The 24,424-nt window shown below is 50.8% G+C and overlaps 1 protein-coding gene across 1 annotated transcript; it reads right to left on the bottom strand.

Moving 5' to 3' along the window:
• Nucleotides 1–7: 7 nt before the first annotated feature.
• On the bottom strand, nt 8–22,937 carry nsd1b (nuclear receptor binding SET domain protein 1b). Its single transcript, XM_061247911.1, has 23 exons — nt 22,308–22,937; nt 18,763–18,904; nt 17,844–18,016; nt 15,904–17,770; nt 15,548–15,669; nt 15,147–15,444; nt 14,505–14,596; nt 13,465–13,545; nt 13,243–13,306; nt 12,965–13,116; nt 12,467–12,592; nt 11,941–12,064; nt 10,152–10,352; nt 9,367–9,546; nt 9,108–9,264; nt 7,126–7,331; nt 6,899–7,011; nt 5,821–6,090; nt 5,364–5,480; nt 5,133–5,274; nt 4,769–4,875; nt 4,343–4,541; nt 8–4,072 (listed from the first exon to the last, which is right to left on the bottom strand). The coding sequence occupies exons 1-23, from the start codon at nt 22,935–22,937 to the stop codon at nt 3,471–3,473; spliced, it is 6,165 nt and encodes a 2,054-aa protein (XP_061103895.1). The 3' UTR covers nt 8–3,470.
• Between the last annotated feature and the right edge of the window lie 1,487 nt (nt 22,938–24,424).

Here is a 24,424-nt window from a genome sequence, read left to right as displayed (position 1 = left end):
CTAGTGGTTTTGAGTAAAGTGAAATTTTACTGACTGTAATATTTATTGTTCACAAAGGACTACAGTACAGTTCAGACTCACAAGGCAGAGGTTTTATATCTTCTTTAAATCAGAAATCTCTTCTAACTTTTGACTGGTTATGTCTGGATGAGGGGAGGGACTCAGAGGCGACAGGCAGACCCAGGACAGAGCAGATTAAAAGGTTACAGCTTTCTTAAACATATTTATATTTGTGTATAATCACAGGAGGGATTCTACTGAACAGAGTATTTGTACATGACGTCTGTTTGGACTAAGGTTGGTCTCTGCATTGTTTGGGTGTGCAACCGGGTGATTCACTGAAGTGGGGAAATCAGTCAGAGAAGCTGCAATTCATTCACACATTTCTCCCCAGAGTGAAACACAGCTGACACTAGTTTACAGTAAGCATTTCTCCCCAGAGTGAAACAGCCGATACTAGTTTACAGTAAGCGTTTCTCCCCAGAGTGAAACAGCCGATACTAGTTTACAGTAAGCATTTCTCCCGAGTGAAACACAGCTGACACTAGTTTACAGTAAGCATTTCTCCCCAGAGTGAAACAGCCGATACTAGTTTACAGTAAGCATTTCTCCCCAGAGTGAAACACAGCTGATACTAGTTTACAGTAAGCATTTCTCCCCAGAGTGAAACACAGCTGATACTAGTTTACAGTAAGCATTTCTCCCCAGAGTGAAACACAGCTGATACTAGTTTACAGTAAGCATTTTTCCCGAGAGTGAAACACAGCCGATACTAGTTTACGGTATGTTCGCAGTGACCAATATGTAAACCGAAATCCGCATGAACACGTCTTCTTACCACGTCTTCATAATTTTGCAAGTAAACTTGACAAATACCTATAGACTTAAATCTTAATGTTGCGCAAATGGCTTCTCACTCCACTGTATACTATGATGCCTAAATATAGACTCTTCTCAGAACTTCAGACCTCAGAATAACTGAGAACTTATATCCTATAGGTTCTATATATATATATACACTTATGTACATTACATACATTATCTGGGCCTAAATGTTCGCTTACTTAACATAAGATGACCAACTTGTCTAAAACATTTAACACACTAAACCTGTTCACAGTCTACTTGAAATGTTCAGGATTTCCAATGCTTACATCACTTACAGTAAAACTGCTATGGGCTGCGTTGTCTTTAGTACACAAAATACCCATCTTGAGTCTACAGATGCAACATTGATTTTTAAGGAGCAATATTGATGACCAGCTGTTCACATACACCCGTACAAGATGTCTCACGGTGGTTGTTTTTTGATAAAGTAGAGAATGCCATTTCCATTCACACTTATCTCAGGACTGAAGACAACTGAGTTTTTCCCCATAGTATGGTTCTCCAAACTCTACACACAGAATAAAATCTAAATAAACCTTTTTAGCGTTCACATTTTCACACGAACATATTGCAGTGCGTTGCTTGTTTGTAATTCCAACTGGACTAAAGAACTCCAGTTCACACATACACACACACACACGCTTCAATAGAGATTTTTTTTAATATATTTTTTTTAACATACCTGGATTGTCTCAAGTAAGGATGGTAGAAGTAAAGTTATGTTTTTGTTGACTAAAACTAAACTATTATAAGTATTTATACGCGTTTCTTTCTGTTTGGAGAACGGAGCACAGGATGGCTGGGCTAGTGCAGGGCTAGGGGGCTTCCTGTTGCTTTTCTGGTCATGCTGACAAGCTGGGCCTGCTGGCGTTTGTGCTGCAGGTCTGTGCGTAACCAGCTGTGGGTGGAGCCTAAGCCAGCGGTGGGTGGAGCCTAAGCCAGCTGTGGGTGGAGCCTAAGCAGGTTATTTTTGCAGAGGTTTTCAATAAAAAACTGAGGAGACAAAGATAAGAGAAGAAAGTGGAATGTCCCCATTGCCGAAAACAACCACACGCCATTCGAGGCGATGCCAAACCCACAGCCCCGGGGCAGAACAGCCGTCTCGGGGTAGAGGCAGTGTTCAGGGTGCCCTGGGGCAGAACAGCTGTCTCGGGGTAGAAGCAGTGTGCAGGGTGCCCCGGGGCAGAACAGCCGTCTCGGGGTAGAAGCAGTGTTCAGGGTGCCCCGGGGCAGAACAGCTGTCTCGGGGTAGAGGCAGTGTTCAGGATGCCCTGGGGCAGAACAGCTGTCTCGGGGTAGAGGCAGTGTTCAGGGTGCCCCGGGGCAGAACAGCTGTCTCGGGGTAGAGGCAGTGTTCAGGGTGCCCCGGGGCAGAACAGCTGTCTCGGGTTGGAGGCAGTGTTCAGGGTGCCCCGGGGCAGAACAGCAGTCTCGGGGTAGAAGCAGTGTTCAGGGTGCCCCGGGGCAGAACAGCCGTCTCGGGGTAGAGGCAGTGTTCAGGGTGCCCTGGGGCAGAACAGCTGTCTCGGGGTAGAAGCAGTGTTCAGGGTGCCCCGGGGCAGAACAGCCGTCTCGGGGTAGAGGCAGTGTTCAGGGTGCCCCGGGGCAGAACAGCCGTCTCGGGGTAGAGGCAGTGTTCAGTGAGGTGCTGCTGTTCAGCAGGTGGGTTCTGCTGTGGGGAAGCGGTCACACCGCTCTGCCCGCTAATTCTGCCTCTCCAGCTCGTGCTAACTAGCATGCTAACCCGCATGGTCCCCACCCTGCAACTGCGACTCCCGCAGTAACACTGAAATAATCATAGTGAAACACACACACACACCCAGACACAGACACACATACAAACAAACACACACACACACGCACACAAACACGATTAGTTGAAGAACCTTGTGAAATACGTGGAATGTACTAAAATTACTGCTGCAGTCAGTCACATGCCCCTCCCACTGTATAACAGTCAGCTGAAGCCAGAGGGCCTTATGTGAGATACCAGTGTACACACACACACACACACACACACAACGCCATTTCAAACAAAATGGAGGACAAATAAGCTTTATCCCATCTGTGTTAAACCATCTCCCCTTGGTTTCATACTATAGGCAGTGTGAATCTGTTGTGTAGAAACTTCTCTGCGTCAAAAATCATTTTTTCATTCAAAGGAACACTTTCACATGGGACCATTAATGTATTATTCCCAAAATATGAATTGTGCCATTTTCAGCTCCATCTTTCTGCAGCCTCTCTCTGTGTACTCTCTGCACAGAGATCGGACATGATAGTCGCTGTATTTCACAAAAGCTTGAGTCAATGTAAACATGATCACAAAAGAAAAAAACGAGAATATACAGAATAAACTGAAGGACGTGGATAATGTAAGGAGACCAGACGCACTCTCCAAACCCCCGTCTCTGACCCCATGGAGGTTGGGTTACCCCACACACAGGCTAGAGAGAGCTTCACCCACCCAGTCGTCACGGAGAGACCGATGGGGGTGCTCAGCCACGCACCCTCTCTGGAGAGGTCTATGATTGACAGGCCTACAGGGAGAGGTCTATGATTGACAGGCCTACAGGGAGAGCTCAATCTTCCTCTTCAGATACTCCCTTATCATCCACAACATCCGCCTCTCCATCAGTCTCTCCCTCCTCTCCCAGGTCCTCAATCTCTCCATCTTCATCCAGCATGTCCACCACCATACCCTCATCCACCTCCCCGCTCTCACTCCCTCCATCCCCTTCCTGTTCCTCCTCCTCCTCCTCCTCCTCCTCATCCTCCTCCTCCTGTTCCTCTTCCTTGACATCCTCACAGGAGGAGCTGGGAGAGTGGGAGAGTGGGTGTGGGTTGTGGGACCCACAGGGGCTCTTGATTCCCCCTGGGCAGGGCGGGTCCGGGGGGCCTGGAGAGGCACCCGGGGGTAGGGCAGAGTGGGGCGCGGGGGTCGTGTGGGCGGGGCCGGGCTCGGTGGCGGGGGGCTGGGGCCGGTATTCGCGGATCTCCCCGGGCTCCAGGGGGTTGGGGCCGCAGGGGTCGTGCTCGCTGCAGGACAGACGGCCGTCCAGCCGGGAGATGAAGAGTCTGGCCTCCCGGTGCTGCCGGCAGAAGGAGCTGGGGCACATCTGGCAGAAGGAGCCGGCCTCCTCCCCACACACATCACACTGGTGCCACGGACACTCCCAACGACCTGCGGGGAAACACACAAACATGCAGTCATTAACAGAGGGACAGGGAGAGAGGGGGAGAGAGAGAGCGAGAGGGAGAGAGAGAGGGAGAGAGGGAGAGAGGGAGAGCGAGAGGGAGAGAGAGGGAGAAAGTGAGAGAGGGAGAGAGAGTGAGAGGGAGAGAGGGAGTGAGAGAGAGAGGGAGAGAGTGAGAGCGAGAGAGAGAGAGAGAGGGAGAGAGAGAGAGAGAGAGGGAGAGAGAGAGGGAGAGAGACGCTCACGGAGACACTCACCTGCGGGCCGCTTACTCAGGTTCAGGCAGTCTGCATGGTACACCTTTGGGCAGCCGGGCCTCTTGCAGGACACCAGCTGCCCCGGGTCCCCACAGCTGAAACACTCGTCCTCGCGCTGGCTTGTCACCTCCAGGGCTTTCCGCTTCACTGGAACCCTCTTCTTCAGCTTCTTCAGCTTCTCCTCCGATGGGGGCTGGTTCTGCGGACAGGTGGGAGTGTTCTGGTGTTAGGGTTGTGGTTGAGGCTGGGGTTGGGGTTGGGGTTGGGGTGAGGGTGTTATGGTTAAAGTTGCGGGTTAGGGTTGGGATGTTTTGGTTAAAATTGTGGGTTAGATTGTGGGTTAGGTTGTGGGTGTGATGGTTTGAGTTGTGGGTTAGGTTGTGGGTTAGGTTGTGGGTTAGGTTGGTTTAGATGCTCATCGCTCACCTTAGGCCGGACTCCCAGGAAGCCGCTGCAGTTGGGCGCACCACACCTGCAGGCAGTCTTACCGCTGCCCAGACACTCCAGGTTGTAGTTAAAGGTGAGCTCTATACCTGCAGACAGATCACATGACACAGGAGACTCTCACTCAGAGCAGAGAGGTGCTGTAATCACAGGAGACTCTCACTCAGAGCAGAGAGGTGCTGTAATCACAGGAGACTCTCACTCAGAGCAGAGACGTGCTGTAATCACAGGAGACCTTAGAGCAGAGAGGTGCTGTAATTCAACACAGGACGCCGGGACATCAGCAACTGTGGCCATCCTGTTCTAGAAACCCAAAGGCCCCCGGAAAAGGGGACTTCCCACCCACCTGCAGGAATGTCGGTGACAGCAAAGAGCCCCACCCGCGTGTCCCCGTTTACGGTCCACTTCTGCGTCTCGCAGTTGGGCTGGCAGCTGTGGTTCATGAAGCGCGCCTCGTTCCCTTTGGGTCCTGCGTCGATGATCCGGTCCTGCAGGAGCAGTGGTCAGGGCGTTCCCTCACTCCATACAGGTATTACCCCCATCCACCCCACCCCAAGTCCCTGTTAAAAAAACCCACCTTGTCCAGCGTCAGCATGTAGAAGTTGCAGATGTCGTTTTCTTGCGCGTCTTTGATCCTTGCCCGGCACTCCTCCTCATCGATCACCTCACCCACGTACTCGCTCACAAACTCCCCCTGAACCCCAAAACCACCAAGCACAAACCACGTTCACAAACTCCCCCAGAACCCCAAAACCACACTCATCCTCAGACAGCACACACCAGGGTCCCCTTTTAGCCTACAGCTTGTGTTCAACTTTTTGCCGTCTCTTGCTGTTTGAATTTGTATCCATCTTGGGGCTGTATTTTTTCACCATTACTACTGTATCATCGCTTTCTTCTAGCCTGACATACCGTACCTACTGTCTGTTTTACAGCAATGACAGTACACTTATGAGCCACCTTCCCCGTGGATTAGTAAAAACACCTAACCTAAACGCTGTTTGTGAACAGGCAGAGGTGTCCAGTGATGGTACCTTTTTGATGTTGTGGGAGCTGCGTAGGCCCCAGCCGCGGACCAACGTCCTGAAGATCTCCACAGGGGTGTACTGGCGCTTGGTGAAGGCCTGGTTGAGGCAGCGGGCCCCCCCGGGGCAGACCTGCGGGTGGCACTCGTACAGCAGCATGCGGTTCAGGCACTCCGAGTCCACCCCACACGGGCTCTCATCCGTCGCCTTACAGTTACAGCGGGGGATCTCCGATAGGTCGGCTGTGATGATCTGCACCTTTCCGATTGGTCGGTTCACCTACAGGATCAGGGGAGAGGGTCTTGTTGTAGAGCCACTGATGGACTTCAAAATACTCAGAACAGCAGTCCAGCACAACCTTGTTCTCGGTGATCTGCTGTCCTGTAGGTTTTCCAATCAGGTGTGCCAAATTAGGGTGGAGATGAAAAGATACAGGACATTAGATCTCCAGAGAGAGGGTTGGGAGCCACTGCTGTTCACCACACTAAAAACACGGGTCTCCTGAGCACCTCCTGAGCTCCTTTATGTGTCTGTACGGAGGGGGCTCCTTTATGTGTCTGTATGGAGGGGGCTCCTTTATGTGTCTGTACGGAGGGGGCACCTTTATGTGTCTGTACGGAGGGGGCACCTTTATGTGTCTGTACGGAGGGGGCACCTTTATGTGTCTGTATGGAGGGGGCACCTTTATGTGTCTGTATGGAGGGGGCACCTTTATGTGTCTGTACGGAGGGGGCACCTTTATGTTTCTGTACGGAGGGGGCTCCTTTATGTGTCTGTATGGAGGGGGCACCTTTATGTGTCTGTACGGAGGGGGCACCTTTATGTGTCTGTACGGAGGGGGCACCTTTATGTGTCTGTACGGAGGGGGCACCTTTATGTGTCTGTACGGAGGGGGCACCTTTATGTGTCTGTATGGAGGGGGCACCTTTATGTGTCTGTACGGAGGGGGCACCTTTATGTGTCTGTATGGAGGGGGCACCTTTATGTGTCTGTACGGAGGGGGCACCTTTATATGTCTGTATGGAGGGGGCACCTTTATGTGTCTGTATGGAGGGGGCACCTTTATGTGTCTGTACGGAGGGGGCACCTTTATGTGTCTGTATGGAGGGGGTTTCTTGTCATTTCGTCGGTCTTCCTGCAGCTGCTTCAGCTCTTTCTCGGCCTGCAGTTCGTGGAACCGTTTGGCTGCTTCTTGCAGAGCTAGCGAGAGAGAGACAAACACCTTTGACAAGGCATTCTGGGAAATGTAGTTTGGACATCCAAACCCCGCCTGCTGCTTTTATAACACATCTATAATGGCCAGTGGGCAAGTACCTTTCTTGTAGGTGGGCTCCACACCCTTCCCCATTTTGTCCTTGTTGTTGGCATCTCCCTCCATGTAAGGGAAGACTCGCGCCTGATAGGTCCACAGGTAGTCATTGGAGCCAAAAAAGTGCACAGGGAACTCGCCGACTTCGTGCTTCTTTCGCAGGATGTTTTCGGGTACGTTTTTTGGGTGACTGACCTCCGCGGGCCACCACCTGGACAGGGGGAGAGGAGGAAGGGAAGAGTTGTGACTGTATGTTAGGAAAAGGGCCACCTGCATTTCCCAATTACCCAGATTCAGTGATGCAACACTGCAAAAGACAACCAGCTCAAGGCGCAACTGTTCGTCATGAGACAAACCCCTGAATAACACCTGTAACTGAACAGGGGAAAAAATAAAGGTGTCTGTCCATCTGTCTATTTGTCGAGGGAAGTTACAGGAGTTCCACAGGGATCTGTACTGGGGCCTCTGCTGTTTTCCATTTTCACCAAAACTCTTGGTTCAGCTATTACTTCACATGGATTCCTAACTGCATATCACTGCTATGCTGATGATGCACACCTCTTCACTTTCCCTCCCTCTGTGAGAGAGTATCTCCCTGCCTGGCTGACATCACATGGTGGATTTACAGGCATCACCTAAACCACAACCTCAACAAGACGGAGCTGCTCTTCATCCCTCACAGAGCCTCCCTAACCCAAGCACTCACAGTCACCTTTAATGGTACTGCAGTGACTGCCTCCCACTCTGCTAAGAACCCAGATGACCACGTGGACATCAAAGAGCACACCACAGTATCACAGACCTGCAGATGCCTTCTGGACAACATCAGAAGGATTCAACCATACCTGACCACATACACCATAAGGCTACTTGCCCAGGCTATGGTAATCTTCCAGTTAGATTACTGCAACTCTCTGACCACAAGTCTACCAGCCTGCATCATCCAGCCACGACAGCTCATTCAGAACGTGGCTACCGGACTAGTCTTACTCACTAGTTCTCACTCATCACTCCCCTCCTGAGGACACTCCACTGCCTATCAGTTGCTGCCAGGATCAGATTTAAAAGGCCTGGACTCTGGCTTACAGCAGCCAACAACGCCCCTCTCTACCAACAGGACATAATTCAGCCCTACACACCAGCTCAACCACTCCACTCTGTTGTCACGGGTCAACTTGCACTTACTGGCACCTGGGTGCATGGCTATTGATGCCCCGACTATGGAGCTTCTTCACCTTAGCTCCCCAGTGGTACGACCTCCCCATCCCCACTGCCCATCCCCACTCTCCATCCCCACTCCCCATCCCCACTCCCCATCCCCACTCCCCATCCCCACTCCCCATTAGTCCCCATCCCCATCCCCATCCCCACCGCCATTAGTCCCCATCCCCACTCCCCATCCCCATTAGTCCCCATCCCCACTCCCCATCCCCATTAGTCCCCATCCCCACTCCCCATCCCCACTCCCCATCCCCACTCCCCATCCCCACTCCCCATCCCCACTCCCCATCCCCATTAGTCCCCATCCCCATTAGTCCCCATCCCCACTCCCCATCCCCACTTCTCATCACTCACTACCCATTCCCACCGCATCTCCTCAGACTGTACGTCCACTGACTCTAACACTACTCCTCTTTTCCCCCACACTGAGTATCGGCCCAGGACCACCTTATGCCCTTTCTTGCTGGAGTTGTTGAATTTGTGTCCATCTTGGTGCTGTACCTGCTGTCTTAGCCTATATGAACCATGCCAATGAGATATGATATTTATGGCTGTAGACAACTGATAATTTAATGCCAATTGTACCTTGTCCAACCTGGTGCTGTTCTAATGACCCTTGGTATGGACTTGTCGCATGTCGCTTTGGATAAAAGCGTCTGCTAAATAAAATGTAATGTACCCTCTGTCTGGCTGTCTGGCTGTCTGTCTGCCAGCCTGTCTGATGGCAGTCCAGGCAGGAAAGGGTTTTCTGTGGTGTGTGACTCGCCTGTATCGGGGCACTTTCACCCACACCAGCTCCCGGTAGAGCGGCTTCTTGCCGGCCCGGCAGTCGTTGCAGTACCAGCTGCCCTCGGGCATGTCCATGTTCAGACACTCCTGGTGGAAGGAGGCCGGGCACGACTCACAGCACAGGAGACTGCCCCCTACAGGGAGAGAGAGGTAGCGCGGCTCAGCACCCAGACAACGTCCTGATAAGGGAGAGAAAGTGTGCTGTGTCTCGCGTGGTGAGGGAAAGGGGAACTGACCTTCGGAGCAGACGAAGCACCAGCTGACGTTGATGTGCTCGTGGTTGCGGCAGCCCCGGCGGGGGGTGAAGTGGTTGGGGCACAGGAAGCTGTTATTGGCCAGGACCACGCTCCCGGCTGGCATGCAGAACTCGTTAGCGTGATACGCCACCGGGCAGCGCACGCACCGCGTCAGACGCCCTGACACACAGAGGGAATACACGCCTCAGTGCACTGTCAGGGTATAGGCTCTATCACACACAAGCACCACACACAAGCACCACACACAAACGCCCGCGCATACACTCACACACACACTCACACTCACACACACACACACACACACACACACACTCACACTCACACTCACAACACTCACACAACACTCACTCACACGCAACACACTCACACTCACACTCACACACACACTCACACTCACACACACACACACACACGCACACACGCAACACACTCACACACACACAACACTCACACAACACTCACTCACACGCAACACACGCAACACACGCAACACACTCACACACACACTCACACACACACACAACACTCACACAACACTCACTCACACGCAACACACACACACACACACACACGCAACACACACGCAACACACACGCAACACACACACTCACACACACACAACACTCACACACACACACACACACGCAACACACACACTCACACTCACACACACACAACACTCACTCACACGCAACACACGCAACACACACGCAACACTCACACTCACACTCACACTCACACTCACAGACACACTGAGCACCCACCCTTGGAGACAGAGGGGCTGGTGGGGTTGGTGATGTAGCAGCACAGACAGACGTGCAGGGAGCAGCGGAAGCCACGGCCCAGCGGGGTGGTGGGGGCGTGTTTGGCGATGCACTCCCCGTGGTAGAACTTTCCGCACACCGGAATCACGCAGCGCCGCACGTCCGGCCCCGGCTTCTTACACACGAAACACGTGTGTACACCTAGAACACGCAACACCACACTCAGCATGTGCACACCTAGAACACGCAACACCACACTCAGCATGTGTACACCTAGAACACGCAACACCACACTCAGCATGTGTACACCTAGAACACGCAACACCACACTCAGCATGTGTACACCTAGAACACGCAACACCACACTCAGCATGTGTACACCTAGAACACGCAACACCACACTCAGCATGTGTACACCTAGAACACGCAATACCACACTCAGCATGTGTACACCTAGAACACGCAACACCACACTCAGCATGTGTACACCTAGAACACGCAATACCACACTCAGCATGTGTACACCTAGAACACGCAACACCACACTCAGCATGTGTACACCTAGAACACGCAATACCACACTCAGCATGTGTACACCTAGAACACACAACACCACACTCAGCAAGTGTACACCTAGAACACGCAACACCACACTCAGCATGTGTACACCTAGAACACGCAATACCACACTCAGCATGTGTACACCTAGAACACACAACACCACACTCAGCATGTGTACACCTAGAACACGCAACACCACACTCAGCATGTGTACACCTAGAACACGCAACACCACACTCAGCATGTGCACACCTAGAACACGCAACACCACACTCAGCATGTGTACACCTAGAACACGCAACACGCAATACCACACTCAGCATGTGCACACCTAGAACACGCAACATGCAATACCACACTCAGCATGTGTGCACAGTGTTATGGTAGAGAGGGGGGGGGGACCCCAGTGTTAGGGGAGAGAGAGGGTAACCCCAGTGTTAGGGGAGAGAGAGGGAGGGGGGACCCCAGTGTTAGGGGAGAGAGAGGGAGGGGGGACCCCAGTGTTAGGGGACAGAGAGGGGGGGAGCCCAGTGTTAGGGGACAGAGAGGGGGGGGACCCCAGTGTTAGGGGACAGAGAGGGAGGGGGGACCCCAGTGTTAGGGGAGAGAGAGGGGGGGAGCCCAATGTTAGGGGAGAGAGAGGGGGGGAGTCCAGTGTTAGGGGACAGAGAGGGGGGGGACCCCAGTGTTAGGGGACAGAGGGGGGGAACCCCAGTGTTAGGGGAGAGAGAGGGGAGACCCCAGTGTTAGGGGACAGAGAGGGGGGGACCCCAGTGTTAGGGGACAGAGAGGGTGACCCCAGTATTAGGGAAGCGAGAGGGGGGACCCCAGTGTTAGGGGACAGAGAGGGGGGGACCCCAGTGTTAGGGGAGAGAGAGGGGGGACCCCAGTGTTAGGGGACAGAGAGGGGGGGACCCCAGTGTTAGGGGACAGAGAGGGTGACCCCAGTGTTAGGGAAGCGAGAGGGGGGACCCCAGTGTTAGGGAAGCGAGAGGGGGGACCCCAGTGTTAGGGAAGCGAGAGGGGGGACCCCAGTGTTAGGGGACAGAGAGGGGGGGACCCCAGTGTTAGGGGAGAGAGAGGGGGGACCCCAGTGTTAGGGGACAGAGAGGGGGGGACCCCAGTGTTAGGGGACAGAGAGGGTGACCCCAGTGTTAGGGTAGGGGGGGGCCCAGTGTTAGGGGAGAGAGAGGGGGACCCCAGCGTGAGCGGGGGAGCAGGGACCCACCGGAGGTGCACTCCTGGCACAGGAAGCGGCCCTGGGGCGTGTCCGACAGGCCGATGCAGCGCAGGTGGAACGCCCCGCAGCACTGCCCCTCACACAGGAGCAGCTCACCTGTCTGCTCACACACCTGCGCAGAGAACAGGGTCAGGGGTCAGTCCACACTGCAGGGTAACACTCCACACTGCAGGGTAACACTGCACACTGCAGGGGCCAGTGTTTAACACTGCAGAGTAACTCCAGCTCAGAGTAACACTACACACTGCATCATAAATAGTCCGTTCAACAACAATTTGAAATACCGGATCTTGTTGTATGTACAGTATGTTCACATCAGTAATAAGAGCTGTCCTTTGTTGTGTTCGTTGTAGGACTTAAAGAGTAATTAATGTTGGTATGTCTAGCCTGTTTGTTATCTGCTGGTTTGGTGCTTTGGGTAAGTTTATGGATCTCTATGGACTGCAGGAGGAGTGGCTGCGGTCTTTGCTCATGGAGGTCCAAATAAACATCTCATCATTACAGGTGCCCTCACCTGGCACACGTTCTCCTTCATGGAAGCCGCACCCCCTTTCTCTCCAGGTGGCCTCTTATTGGTGGAGAGTGCCCCCTCACCTGCCGAGGCCCCCTCCTTCGTCGATGACGAACTGTCATCGCAGTCCTGAGAAGGTAATGGGAGAGGGTCAGAGGATGTACTGCATCGAGAGCTGAAGTTTACAGAGTAACTGCACTCGCTGTTTCCGCCTGGCTCCGCCTTCTACACAGTTCTGGGGTGGGTAGAGTAGGTGTGTCCATCTAATTAGCATAATGTGGATTTGTGAGTAACCGAGTCATTATATTTGGAGACTTTTCTTTGTTGAATTTTCCGTTTTATCAGGGTGAGCTTAAGTAGATCTGTAGAAAACTGGTCAGATCTCAGCGAAGCTATGAGGATGGATAGAGAGCAGGCTGGGTAAGGGGAAACTATGTTATTTTTGGGTGACCTGCCCCTTTAAGGCTGCTCAGGTAAGCGCACCTGCCCAGGTAAACACACCTCTGTCTCCAGGGAGCCCTTGTCATCCAGGTGTAGTTTGGGGTCCGGGGGGCCTGCTGGGGCGGAGTCCTGCCCCCCTCCCTCCAGGGGGCTCCCAGGGGCCGGGGGGGTCCCGGCGAGTGAGGGGGGGCACCTGGTCTCCTCCGCAGAGCCTGAATCAAAGAGCCACTCTCACCTCCAGCTCAACAGCACAATCGCTCAACACCACAACCTCTAACGGACAATTCTGGCAACTGACATCGTCAGAGGAACAGCAGGAGAACGGATCTCACACTAACCTGCATCTTCAGCATCTCCTGAAGGACTAGACACATCAGACACCTCCTTTTTCACAGACTGAACCTGCAACACAGAGCCCTTATCAATAATAATAATCATCATCATCATAGCAGGCATTATGAACAATGGGAAGGGAGTCTTGTTTTTGAGGTGGTGGAATATGGCTCCTCTTGATTGGTTCTTCAGTACTTCCTGCCCTGTGGCTCCACCCCTATCCTCACCTCATTCTGTACTTCCTGTGCTTCCTGACAGTCCTGGGCCCCAGACCCCTCCTCCGCATGTTTACCCCACTGCCTACAGTCCTGAGAGGGGGAGAGAGAGAGAGGCAGGGGAGATTTATGAGAAATTTTCCACAGTTCTGTGTTGAAATGATTTACGTACTTTTGAAATGCATCGTTTCCACTGAAATCAGAAACAGTAGTCAGTATGAGACAATGTTATCTATAAAATTATCCACAGCATGCAACACTCAACAAAATAAAAACCTAAGTAATACAGAAGAACTCTGTTCTGTGGCCTGTTCCCTGGCTGTACCATGCTGCTCTAGTGTTCTGTACTCATGGGTTGACGGGTCCTGACACTGGGGCTCAAATTACACAGCAACCGGCGCTGTGTAACCGGCTCCTCTTTCATGGACGTTTGAGCCTACAGTCTACACTGCCTTCATGCCCTGGGAATGAATGAGGAAGCTGCCCTTCCCTGCTCACAGGAATGATTATCTTAGGAAGTCTGTCCTGCTGCATGTCAAAGTGGGAAGACGAGCCTTTCAGCAACACCAACGTCTGCTGGGCCTTAGGGTGGCAGCCCTGCAGGGATGGGGCACTCTGTCAACAGGGCTATTATACACCTGCAACCACACCCCAACCCAACCCTAACTCACAACCCTGGCCCAACCCAACCCAAACTCCACCACAACCTCCCAATCCCACCCCAAATCAACCCAACAACCCTGCCCCAACCCGAATACAACCCCACAAACCTGGCCCAACCAAGCCCAAACTCCACCCCAACCTCACAACCCCACCCCCAATATACAACCCTGCCCCAACCCGAACTCTGCGAACAGTCTGCACAGGTTGAAACATTTGACTGTGTATGTTTCAGAGGGCAATGCATTCTTATCTCTTGCCCAGCAGACATTGCAACAAAAGGCATAAATGTGCACGAAATAGCAGAAACAGCAAGATGGACATCTACATGAAAATTATTCAATGATGTTGAACAGCTGTAAAAACTGCCGTCCTGGTACATGGTCTCTTACCTTCTTCTTCGTGATGGTAGCAGGCTCTGATTGGATGGAGCACTCCAGGACTTTATGATTGGGCTTCCTCGGTCTCTTGCGGCCCTGGAATACTGCAGGCCGAGCACGGATGGGGATCCAGAGCAGGAGAGATCAACACCAGCACGGTGACACAACACCAGCACGGTGACACAACACCAGCACGGTGACACAACACCAGCACGGTGACACAACACCAGCACGGTGACACAACACCAGCACGGTGACACAACACCAGCACGGTGACACAACACCAGCACGGTGACACAACACCAGCACGGTGACACACAGCACACAATCCGTAAGTATGACGTACAGTAGCTATTGCACAGAATGTAATATGCCTCACGCATGTCAATGGTCTCAAACTTGAAACTGATTCTATCAGAGCAGAAGAGTAGATAGTTTTTACCATCTCTCCTCTCTCCTAAGTTATAAATCTCTTCTTCTAAACCTGAACTTATACAGTGGAAGCTGCATTAAATGATTGGCTTCATTATGAATTAGGAGACACACAACAGCTTGTACAACAACACAGATGAAAGCCAATGAATTAATGTATCAGCGTGTACATAGGAGTCCTACAATTTCGAGAATTTTACACACAATTTTACGGCTCCTTACCTGATTGTGAGTTCTGCCTTTTGGCCAGGTCTGCCACACATCCGACCTCGCAGGGGGAAGGAACAGCCTCAGGGGGCGGAGTCAGTGTGTCTGTGGGTGGGGCCTGAGCATCGTGTTGAACGGTTTGCTCTGTGATTGACGGCGCTCTTCCAGCAGGACTCTTGGCCTGGTCCTCCAGGGGAGGGGTTTGCAGGTTGAGGAGTGAGCTCACAGGGTCCTGGGCTGTCTTCCCTGGTGCTCCCTGTTCCGTTAGACTGTGACTCGACTGGGACCCCTCCAGGTTAGTAGACTGGGACCCCTTCAGGTCAGAGGGCAGGGACATGACAATGAAAGGAGGATGCAAATGTTTAATCGTCTGCGATCATTGCTCATGTTAGCAGGCACTCTGTTCTTTTCCTTACCTTCCCAGATGCTGCTGGGGTCTTCCTCGGTTTCTTCCTCAGGGAGAATAAGTGATCGTACTCCTCGGTCCACTCGATCAGTCTTTTGCTAGGTTTTCTGAGGCGTTTGGTTTCTGAATGCACTGCGGACGACACGTTGCACAGGACTGAGGACACAGCAGCTCGGGCAACCTTAGCCAGATGCACCATTTTAAACAGAACATAAACAGAAAACATAAATGTGCTGTGATCTAACATCTAAAAATACTCACGAATGTCTGTGGAATTTACCTTTTGCAAATTTCTATTTATGCCCCCTTATCCTGTGAACAAATCTCAACCTGCAGAATCTCCGATAGTGTCACTTTGGTACCTACCTGGAGAGACTTCTTTCCCTCCCGTTACTCCAGGAGTGATGCCTCCAGGCGGCCGGCTCTCACTCCCCTGAGGCAGAGAGGACCAGGCAGGACCCACACCCTGAGCCGTCCGGTCCCTGGACTCCCCGCTGGGCTCTGAAGGCACCTCGGTGTGCGGTCGCTCTGTCCCGGGACGGTCCCCGACCTCCCCTGCGGCAGGCTCAAAGTTCTGCCAGCGCTTCTTCGGCGCCACGCTGGAGCAGTTACTCTCCCGGACGAGGGACGTTTCCCCAGCGAGGAGAGAGAACCCTGGTCCAGGCGCTGCCCCGAGACCAGCGCGGCCCTTCCCATAGGCACACTCAACCACTCCCAAAGGCACATCGACGGTGCTTTTCTTCTTCGCCCGCGAAGGGCGGCTCTTCCTGCGACGCTTCCTGGCAGACCAATCGGCATCTTCTTCCCGCTTGACAGACCTCGGGCTCGTGTGCTTGGACTTAGAGCGTGCGGTTAAAGCTGCTCCCCGGGCTTTCGCTACCGCATGGTTCTTGGAGCCCAGAGTCCAGTTCTGCTCACATTGACCATCCTCAACCCCACCCGCCGATCCCTCTCCCGGCTGAGGTATCAGAGAGGGCTCCTCTTTGATGAGAGCAGTGGACTGTCCTGGCGCCAGCACCAAAGGCTTGCCCTTGATTTCACGGCTATCGTGCATATCCTTTAGCAGCATCAGGAAGGTGCTGAACTTGTAGTTCACATCCGGGCGAAGGGTCGCCGCTTTACCAGAGCCACTCCTCTCATCCTGAAGGGACTTAAAGGAAATCTCCCTGCCATCCTGGAAGACCTCCGCGGGAGACAACGCAGGTGAGGAACACGAGGATATGTCCGACACACAGCTTTCTCTTGTGACCCGATCAGCACAAGAGTCAACAAAGTCGGGGGATATTAGGCAGCGCTTCACCAGAGGGCCATTGCGGCTGTTGGTCTTCTTACTGGCACATTCCAGCGAGTGACTGTCACATGCAGGGGAGGGGGTCTTCTCACGACTGCCAGCCTTTGGCGATTGAAGCCGCGCACGGCCGGTGCCTTCCGACTCCGATTGTTCGGGGGGAGGAGGGGGTGTGGCCGAAGCAGGGCCGTCTGCCTGTGAGGAGCCAGATGTTCCAGCGGACATCGCCCTCTCTCTGAGCTCCCGCTCTTCCAGCGCTTTCAGGGCCCTCGTCATCAGACGACTGCTGGCGGAGAGAGAGAGGACTTGCCGCTCCCGCCCCGGGGCGCCCTGAGCCCTGGAGGCCTCCCCTCGGGCGCCGGGGATTCCCTGGTTCGGCCTTTGGGAATCCAGCTCACCAGAGGAGCCTCTCTCGGAACTGGTGACTGCACCGTGAGCACCTTCAGTGGAAGATCTATTAGGTCTGCTAAACCACAGACCTCTCACATTCTTATTCGCTGGTTTCCTCCCCGTGTCTGTCTCCGTGGGCAACGGACACCGACTCTGGCTGGGTCTGGAGGGTCGTTCAAAGGCTTTAGGACACAGGATCCGAGGGACAGAGTCAATATCCGAGTATGTATCCGCGTCTGCATAACCTCTTTGGATGTCCCCGACCTTGCTAGACAACTTTTTGGTGGATGAACACATTTTTTTGGTGACAGGGGACTTACTGGTATCCTTTGCTCTGGAGGGCTTTTTGGAGACTGTTTCTGTTTTGCTGGATGGATGACCTGACATGGCCGTTACCGTGGTGACTGTAGTGCTGGGAGGGGCCTCTGAGGTCTGGCTCTCTTCCTGTGAGGCAGACCAATCAGTGCAGCTCTTATCCGTAGCAGCAGCTTTGGGAAGGACTGCTTCTGCCTCCAGCACACTGGCTTTCCACGACTCCATGAAACGCTTGGGTATCTAAAGACGAGATGAACTAATCAGTCTCATAATACATCAGCTGAGCAAAATCACAAAGCTCTGGGTTTCTTACCGAGTATCTGTAGTTTTCATCCTTCTGGCGCCCCCTCCTTCTAAGCACAGGTAGATTCTCAAACTGGTAGCCGCCCTCAAAAGGGTGCATGGCCTTGAACGGGACCCAGGCCTGCTCCTCGCCATCCCCAAACGTCTGGATGAAGTACTGGTGGCAAGGCCGGTCAATAGAGTCTGACACACAGCAAAGACAAAATAAAGGCTTAAAAGTGGCAAGGCATTCTTCTTCAGGGTTTCCTTCAGGACTGGAAGCCAATACCAAAGAATCAAATGTACACATCACATTTTACATTAATCGCATTTGGCAGACGCTCTTATCCAGAGCGACGTGCAAAGTACATACCCATAACCAGGGATAAGTGCACTGAAAGACCCTAGAGGGAAGTACAATTTAAACTATACGGTTGGTCAATATGGAAGAAATCCCATATTAACAAACCAAATATCATCGTTTTTTTTATTTTTTTTATTTGCTGTAACTATTCAACAGACCCAAAATACAGTCCAATTTCAATCAACCAAAACCAGTAAAATATTTATAGTCTTTTAAGTATCTGTAACTGGCTTTTGGCATGCATGTGAAATGGGCTATTCGCTGCAGGGACTTGGGATTGCTTAAGTGTCACTCAAGGAGCAGACAGGCCAGATTTCACAGCACTTAATGAGACTGACGAACGCTAAATGCAAATATAGGTTTGTGTACACACATTATAAATCATACCTCGCCAGAATTCAACAGTAGCCTCTTACGGCACAAGTAGAGCTGACATTGCATTATATAATTTCCAAACATGAGGCATGAATCAATATTGCTGATATTGGACACAAGCACCTATAAAACCTCAAGTGAGTCACTGCAACATGCCAACTGGCTGCAGTAATCTAGCACACTGTCAGCAACGGCCTGTATGAACGCCCACCTTTAAGTCTCAAGAAACCTCCATCCTGAGGATCCCTGGTCACCTGACATGGCCACCAGGGTCTGCGGTTGAACTTGGACCAGACCAGGTCTCCCACACTGTACTGTGGGAGGGGAAGGAGCTTCTTCTTTGGACTGTTAGGCTGTGAACCATCACAAGACAACATTAATCCTTACTGACACGCTTTCAAAATCAATTACCTTCAATGAAGACCAGACGCAAATTTAAGCAGGCTTTTGTGAAGTCAGAATGGGGTACAATGAAATTAACGACTCAAATGTAACATTCTAGTCCCCCAACCCCCGTAACATTTTCCTCTGAAAGTGTGAAGCTCTTTCCCCAAATCACCAACAGCCTCTTAGCCCACTAATGGCCATCACTGCAGGCTCGAGCACATATTTAAATACGATTCCACTAAATAATTTTCTGACATGACCCCCCCCCCCTTTCAATGTTTAATTCTTGGATGGTTCTTTGAGCCAATGTCAGAGGAACAGTTAGAGCATTTGCCATCTCTACACAAATTAATGATTTAATTTTCTTTTGTCTTGATTTTTATCTGTAGGACTTTTTTGTTCAGAGATCACAGAGATGGTCTAATCAGAGCAGGAACATTTTTACACCTCTGGTGGTGGACCAAAAAATGTTTGAAAAAGTAAGGGAAAAGCGCAACACTGCTACTTTACAGAGTCACCACTTTATTGGCAGATGTGCTGATGTTTCGGCACAAGGCCTTCATCAGAGTCAAAAATTAAAAGGGGAGTGGTGTGGGGGTGTCCTCCATGAACTGCAGAATTCCAGCAGAATCTGGTTAGCCCTTATGCTCACATAGTCCAATAATCAGCCTACTTATTCGGTCATGTGTAGCACTGAGACACTATTGGCTTCATGCAAAAAGAAGAACAAGCACTTTTCAATATACAAACAAGCAAATTCCTCTAAAGAAATAATAAACAGACCATATCTGACACATAAATACTAGTTTCAGGATACTTCAGGAGATCTGGGCAGAGATGTGCTAAAGATGCAACATCTTTCAGGAGTTCAGAATGTTCCAGTCTGTCCCACCGCAATTCTCATGGGAAACTGTAATGGAATGGCTCATATCTCACAATTGTTTTCCCTGGACGTCTGTAACTTTTTTATTTGGTCATATTTCATATATCATTCTCATACCCGTTCCTGGGAAGTCAAGTGTTCAACAAGTCGGGTAGCGATTCACATAAATGCTTGAGTTCACATAATCATATTATCTATCATGCATTCTTCAGATATAATATCACCATTTATTTATAAAATACTTTCTCACTCTTTAGTTCATTAGCAAGCTGAATAATTAAATAATCCAGCATCTGAGATTGGCATATTTACCTTTAACAGTAGCAATGATTTTGTTCAGGGCCAGGATATATACATATTTAATATTGACCACCACTAGAACAATGCTAACCACAAGACATAGACCACTGCTCCAAAAAGTACAGCCATTTTATAATGAGGATTACCAAAGATCTGGTAATAGTTTTAGAAGCAGCCTAATAATAAACAAAATCATTTTGCTTCTGAAAAGTGTCACGCATCACTGACAGCATAGACAAACTTTTATCAAGACACAAGAAACTCCCAACCCTGCAGGGCTCTCTCAACCTGCCACCAACCAACAACCAATTACAAAATATATCAACCTGTTGAAGCTGAACTTATTACGCTTTCTTATTTGAGCAAAAATTAAACATGACTTCAGCTATTCACCTAATATACTATCAGTGATCACTTCATTAGGTAGACCTGCACACCAGCTTGTTAATGCAAATATTTAATCAGCCAATCACGAGGCAGCAACTAAATGCATAAAAGCATGCAGACAAGAGGTTCAGCTGTTTTTCAGACCAAATGTCAGAATGGGGAAGAGTCTCTAGACCAGGGGTCACCAACACGGTGCCCGCGGGCACCAGGTCGCCCCCAAGGACCACATGAGTCGCCCGCAGGCCTGTTCTAAAAATAGCACAACTCACTAGTGAGCTGCATCTAAAATTTTATTTTATTCTGTTGCTATTTTTTTTTTATCACACTTGCATTTATATAGATTTAAAAATGACAATATCTTAAAAATATGTTTATTATACATGAAGTTTAGATAAGTTTAGGTGAACTCTGACCTACTCTAGTTCAAAGGTCAGTATTGTGTGCGTGACAAAACAAACTGGTAGCCCTTAGTATGACTCAGTACCCATGAAGTAGCTCTCAGTTTCAAAAAGGTTGGTGACCCCTGCTCTAGAGTTTGCAGAGAATGGTGTGAAAAACAAAAAACATCCAGTGAGCAGCAGTTCTGTGGGCAGAAACGCTGTTAATGAGAGAGGGCCAGACTGGTTGAAGCTGACAGGAAGGTGACAGTGCATATGCTACAGCAGCAGAAGACTTAATAAGTCTAAAAAATACTTAAAAGGGCTCACTGAGTGTATATTAACATATTCATATTTGCTACACAATAAGAGTATTTTCAAAGAGGCTGCTCCAAAAAAATAAATGCTCAAAAATAATATTCAAGTCAAAGGTTATTTTGCTACCAAAGGTATTCTGAAAATACTGCACTAAGATTTGGCATGAAATGATCGGTGTGTCGGTGCTGAAGGGAACACGGGTGGGACTGTGTGCGTGTTACTGTACATTTCTGATTCTGGCCTCTCTGACACCGACCAACAAACATACCAAGAAAACTTTATCAGCAACAAGTGGCCTAGCTACAGCAATCTAATGTCAAAAACACAACACCACCAAACCTCACTACATGTAAAAAGCATGTTAAGAAGGATCAATAATCTTGTTTGTAGAGCTAGGCAGTAGATGTATCAGTGTACACACCAACTCCAATATACCAATTTCCAGTGCCAGCCCAGCGCAGACACAGAATGTGGATTTATATTTGTCTGCATATGCTTAAAAATTTAAGTTCGTTTTCATACATATAAGTTTTTTTTACATAGTGATTCTGATTAGTAATATTATTGATTTATAATTTCCAAACATGATGTATTTTCATGAAGAAAAAAAAACTGGCCTATTCCACCAAAGTTAAAAAGACCCAATATCATGAGAACAAATCAAAGCTGAATCCTCAGTGTTAAATGGAGCACACCAGCCTCCATGTGGCTTCTCTGATGTAAATGAGGCAGAAATCACAGAATTCACTGTGTGACAGACGCACCGTGAGCTGAATTCACTGTGTGACAGACGCACCGTGAGCTGAATTCACTGTGTGACAGACGCACTGTGAGCTGAATTCACTGTGTGACAGACATACTGTGAGCTGAATTCACTGTGTGACAGACGCACTGTGAGCTGAATTCACTGTGTGACAGACATACTGTGTGCTGAATTCACTGTGTGACAGACGCACTGTGTGCTGAATTCACTGTGTGACAGACGCACTGTGAGCTGAATTCACTGTGTGACAGACGCACTGTGAGCTGAATTCACTGTGTGACAGATGCACTGTGAGCTGAAACACACAGGGAGAGGCATGCGAGGTGCTGGGGAGCGCTTACAGTGTTGGTGCGGCGGCCGTCGGGCGAGACGTCCCTCTGTTCAGCCAGGCTCAGGGAGGGGGCAGGGCCCGGGGCAGAGGCGCCCTTCCGACGCCCAGAAGGGCTCTTCCCAACTGAGGGGGTTTCACAGTCGTCGCCTGAACCCTCATCCGAGTCCTCGTAGAGCCCCGGCCGGCTATCGGCACTCTGGGAACGCTCTCTGGGAACGCCGCGCTCCGCCACATCGTTCAGCGGCAGGTCGGGAACGCCGCGCTCCCGCACGTCCGCGGCTAGGTCCGCTCCAGAGCCGCTCCTGTCGAAACCGTTCCTCCTCCCGTCTCTCTGTGACCCTGGCCCCCCACCCTCCTCCTCCTCCTCCTCCTCCCTCCTCTCACCGTTCTCAAACAGAGAGGACTGGAAGTGCAGGTAGCCGTTGGAGGAGGGGCAGCCGAACTCCAGGGAGTAGTCCGGGCTGGGCAGGGCGAAGCAGCTGCTCGAACCAAAATCCTGCTCCACCAATCGCGCGCCGGGCACAGCGCCACTCCCTGCAGGTGAGGAGCGGGCCCCCGGTGAGCGTCCGGCCGGGTGAACAGCGCCCCTATGGGCCGGGAGGTCCTTGGCGGGCAGGGCCAGGTCAGGCAGGCTCACCATGGACGTGAGGTCCTGCAGCCTGCGTAGGGGGCTGTAGGCGGGGGGGGCGTCCGGCTGGCTGTATACAAACCTGGGGGCCGGTCTGTAGGCTGGGGGTGTGGGCTCTCCGTAGGGGTGTGCGTGAGCGGGGTGTGCGTGACCGGGGAGGGGGCACTCAGGCTCCGGGAGCCCCAGGGGACTGGAGCAGCACTCCAGAGCATCTCTGATCGGCAGCTCGTAGGACTGATTCATTCTGCCACGGCTCCATCCTGGGGTGAAACCCAAAGAGTCACAATTTACTAATAAATCCACACACCTGAATACAAGCACGCTGAAATCAGGGCTTCAATTAACTGTGCCAACAGTGTGCAATACCACAATAATTGTGGGCTGAAGTAAAAAAAAAAAAAAACACCAGCATATTTTATCTAACTGAAAATTGATAATATTAATAAACCCTAACGTCAAAATTCCTTCATTTCTAAGCAAACCTCATAATCTTAAAATTAGCTGCTCCAAAAACTGCGTCTAAAACCGATTCTTAATAATACTGTAAAATTAGGAAGCGCTTCCCATTTTATTCCAATCTACAAAGCCGACAAGATAAAAGCAATCAATGTGGGCTTCGTTTCGAGCCGGTCACGTTATTGCCAGGATAACGCTTAAGCTCACTCCGGGACACTGAAATACCGGACGAGACGCAAGGTAAAGTTGACATGCATTTAAGAAGTACTGCAGATCGTTTGTGTTTATGTATAAAAGATGAATTACCTTGTGACAGCGCTGCACTTCAACATTAAGCCATGCTGTAGGTGACTGACTACCAAGCTACGTACTGTGCTGTAGCTACTTACTTGCAAGCTAGCCAACATCAACACGAGTTCCCACATACAGTACATGCAGTTACACACATCGACAGATGTCCACATATGGAAAAAAACACGATCTGTGAAACACGTTAAAAAGCACAACATTTTTAAAAAAAACAGTTGAATTCTTACCATTTATATCTCGGTCACCACAAAAACAACTGAAACCATACCAAAATTTGACATCTAACGGGATTTTTTTCGAATTTGTGAAAGCGGATCTGCAAAATCCCAGCTGCTGCAACACTAGGCCAGAGTCCTGCGCTCATACTCGCTCCACTTCAGCGAGCTATCACTTCAAAACACAAATACATGCATGCATTTCACTTTCCAGTGCAATCGCTCTCTTCTAGCGAAGTATCTAAGTGCTGCAAAAGTTTTAAGTTTCCTTGTCACGCCACATTAACAGTTACATTTTAGATATATGGTGATTATTTCCCCCTTGCCGCCGACCTGCCCCTGTTTTAATACAACCCTGTCTGTCTGCGCCTCTGTCTACGAGCGACCAATCGGTACCGCCACCCATCCCCCCGTCGGCACTTCAGGATACTGGGCTTGTCCGCAATAGTGTACCAACAGAAACCAAGGACATTCCCGTACGTGTCAACATAAAGAAAGCTTGACCCGTTATTACAGACG

The sequence above is a fragment of the Conger conger genome, chromosome 7, assembly GCF_963514075.1.
Source record: "Conger conger chromosome 7, fConCon1.1, whole genome shotgun sequence".
In the NCBI taxonomy this organism is placed as follows: domain Eukaryota; kingdom Metazoa; phylum Chordata; class Actinopteri; order Anguilliformes; family Congridae; genus Conger; species Conger conger.
Note: the sequence above shows the minus strand (reverse complement) of the source record. Positions and strands in the feature narration are given on the sequence as shown.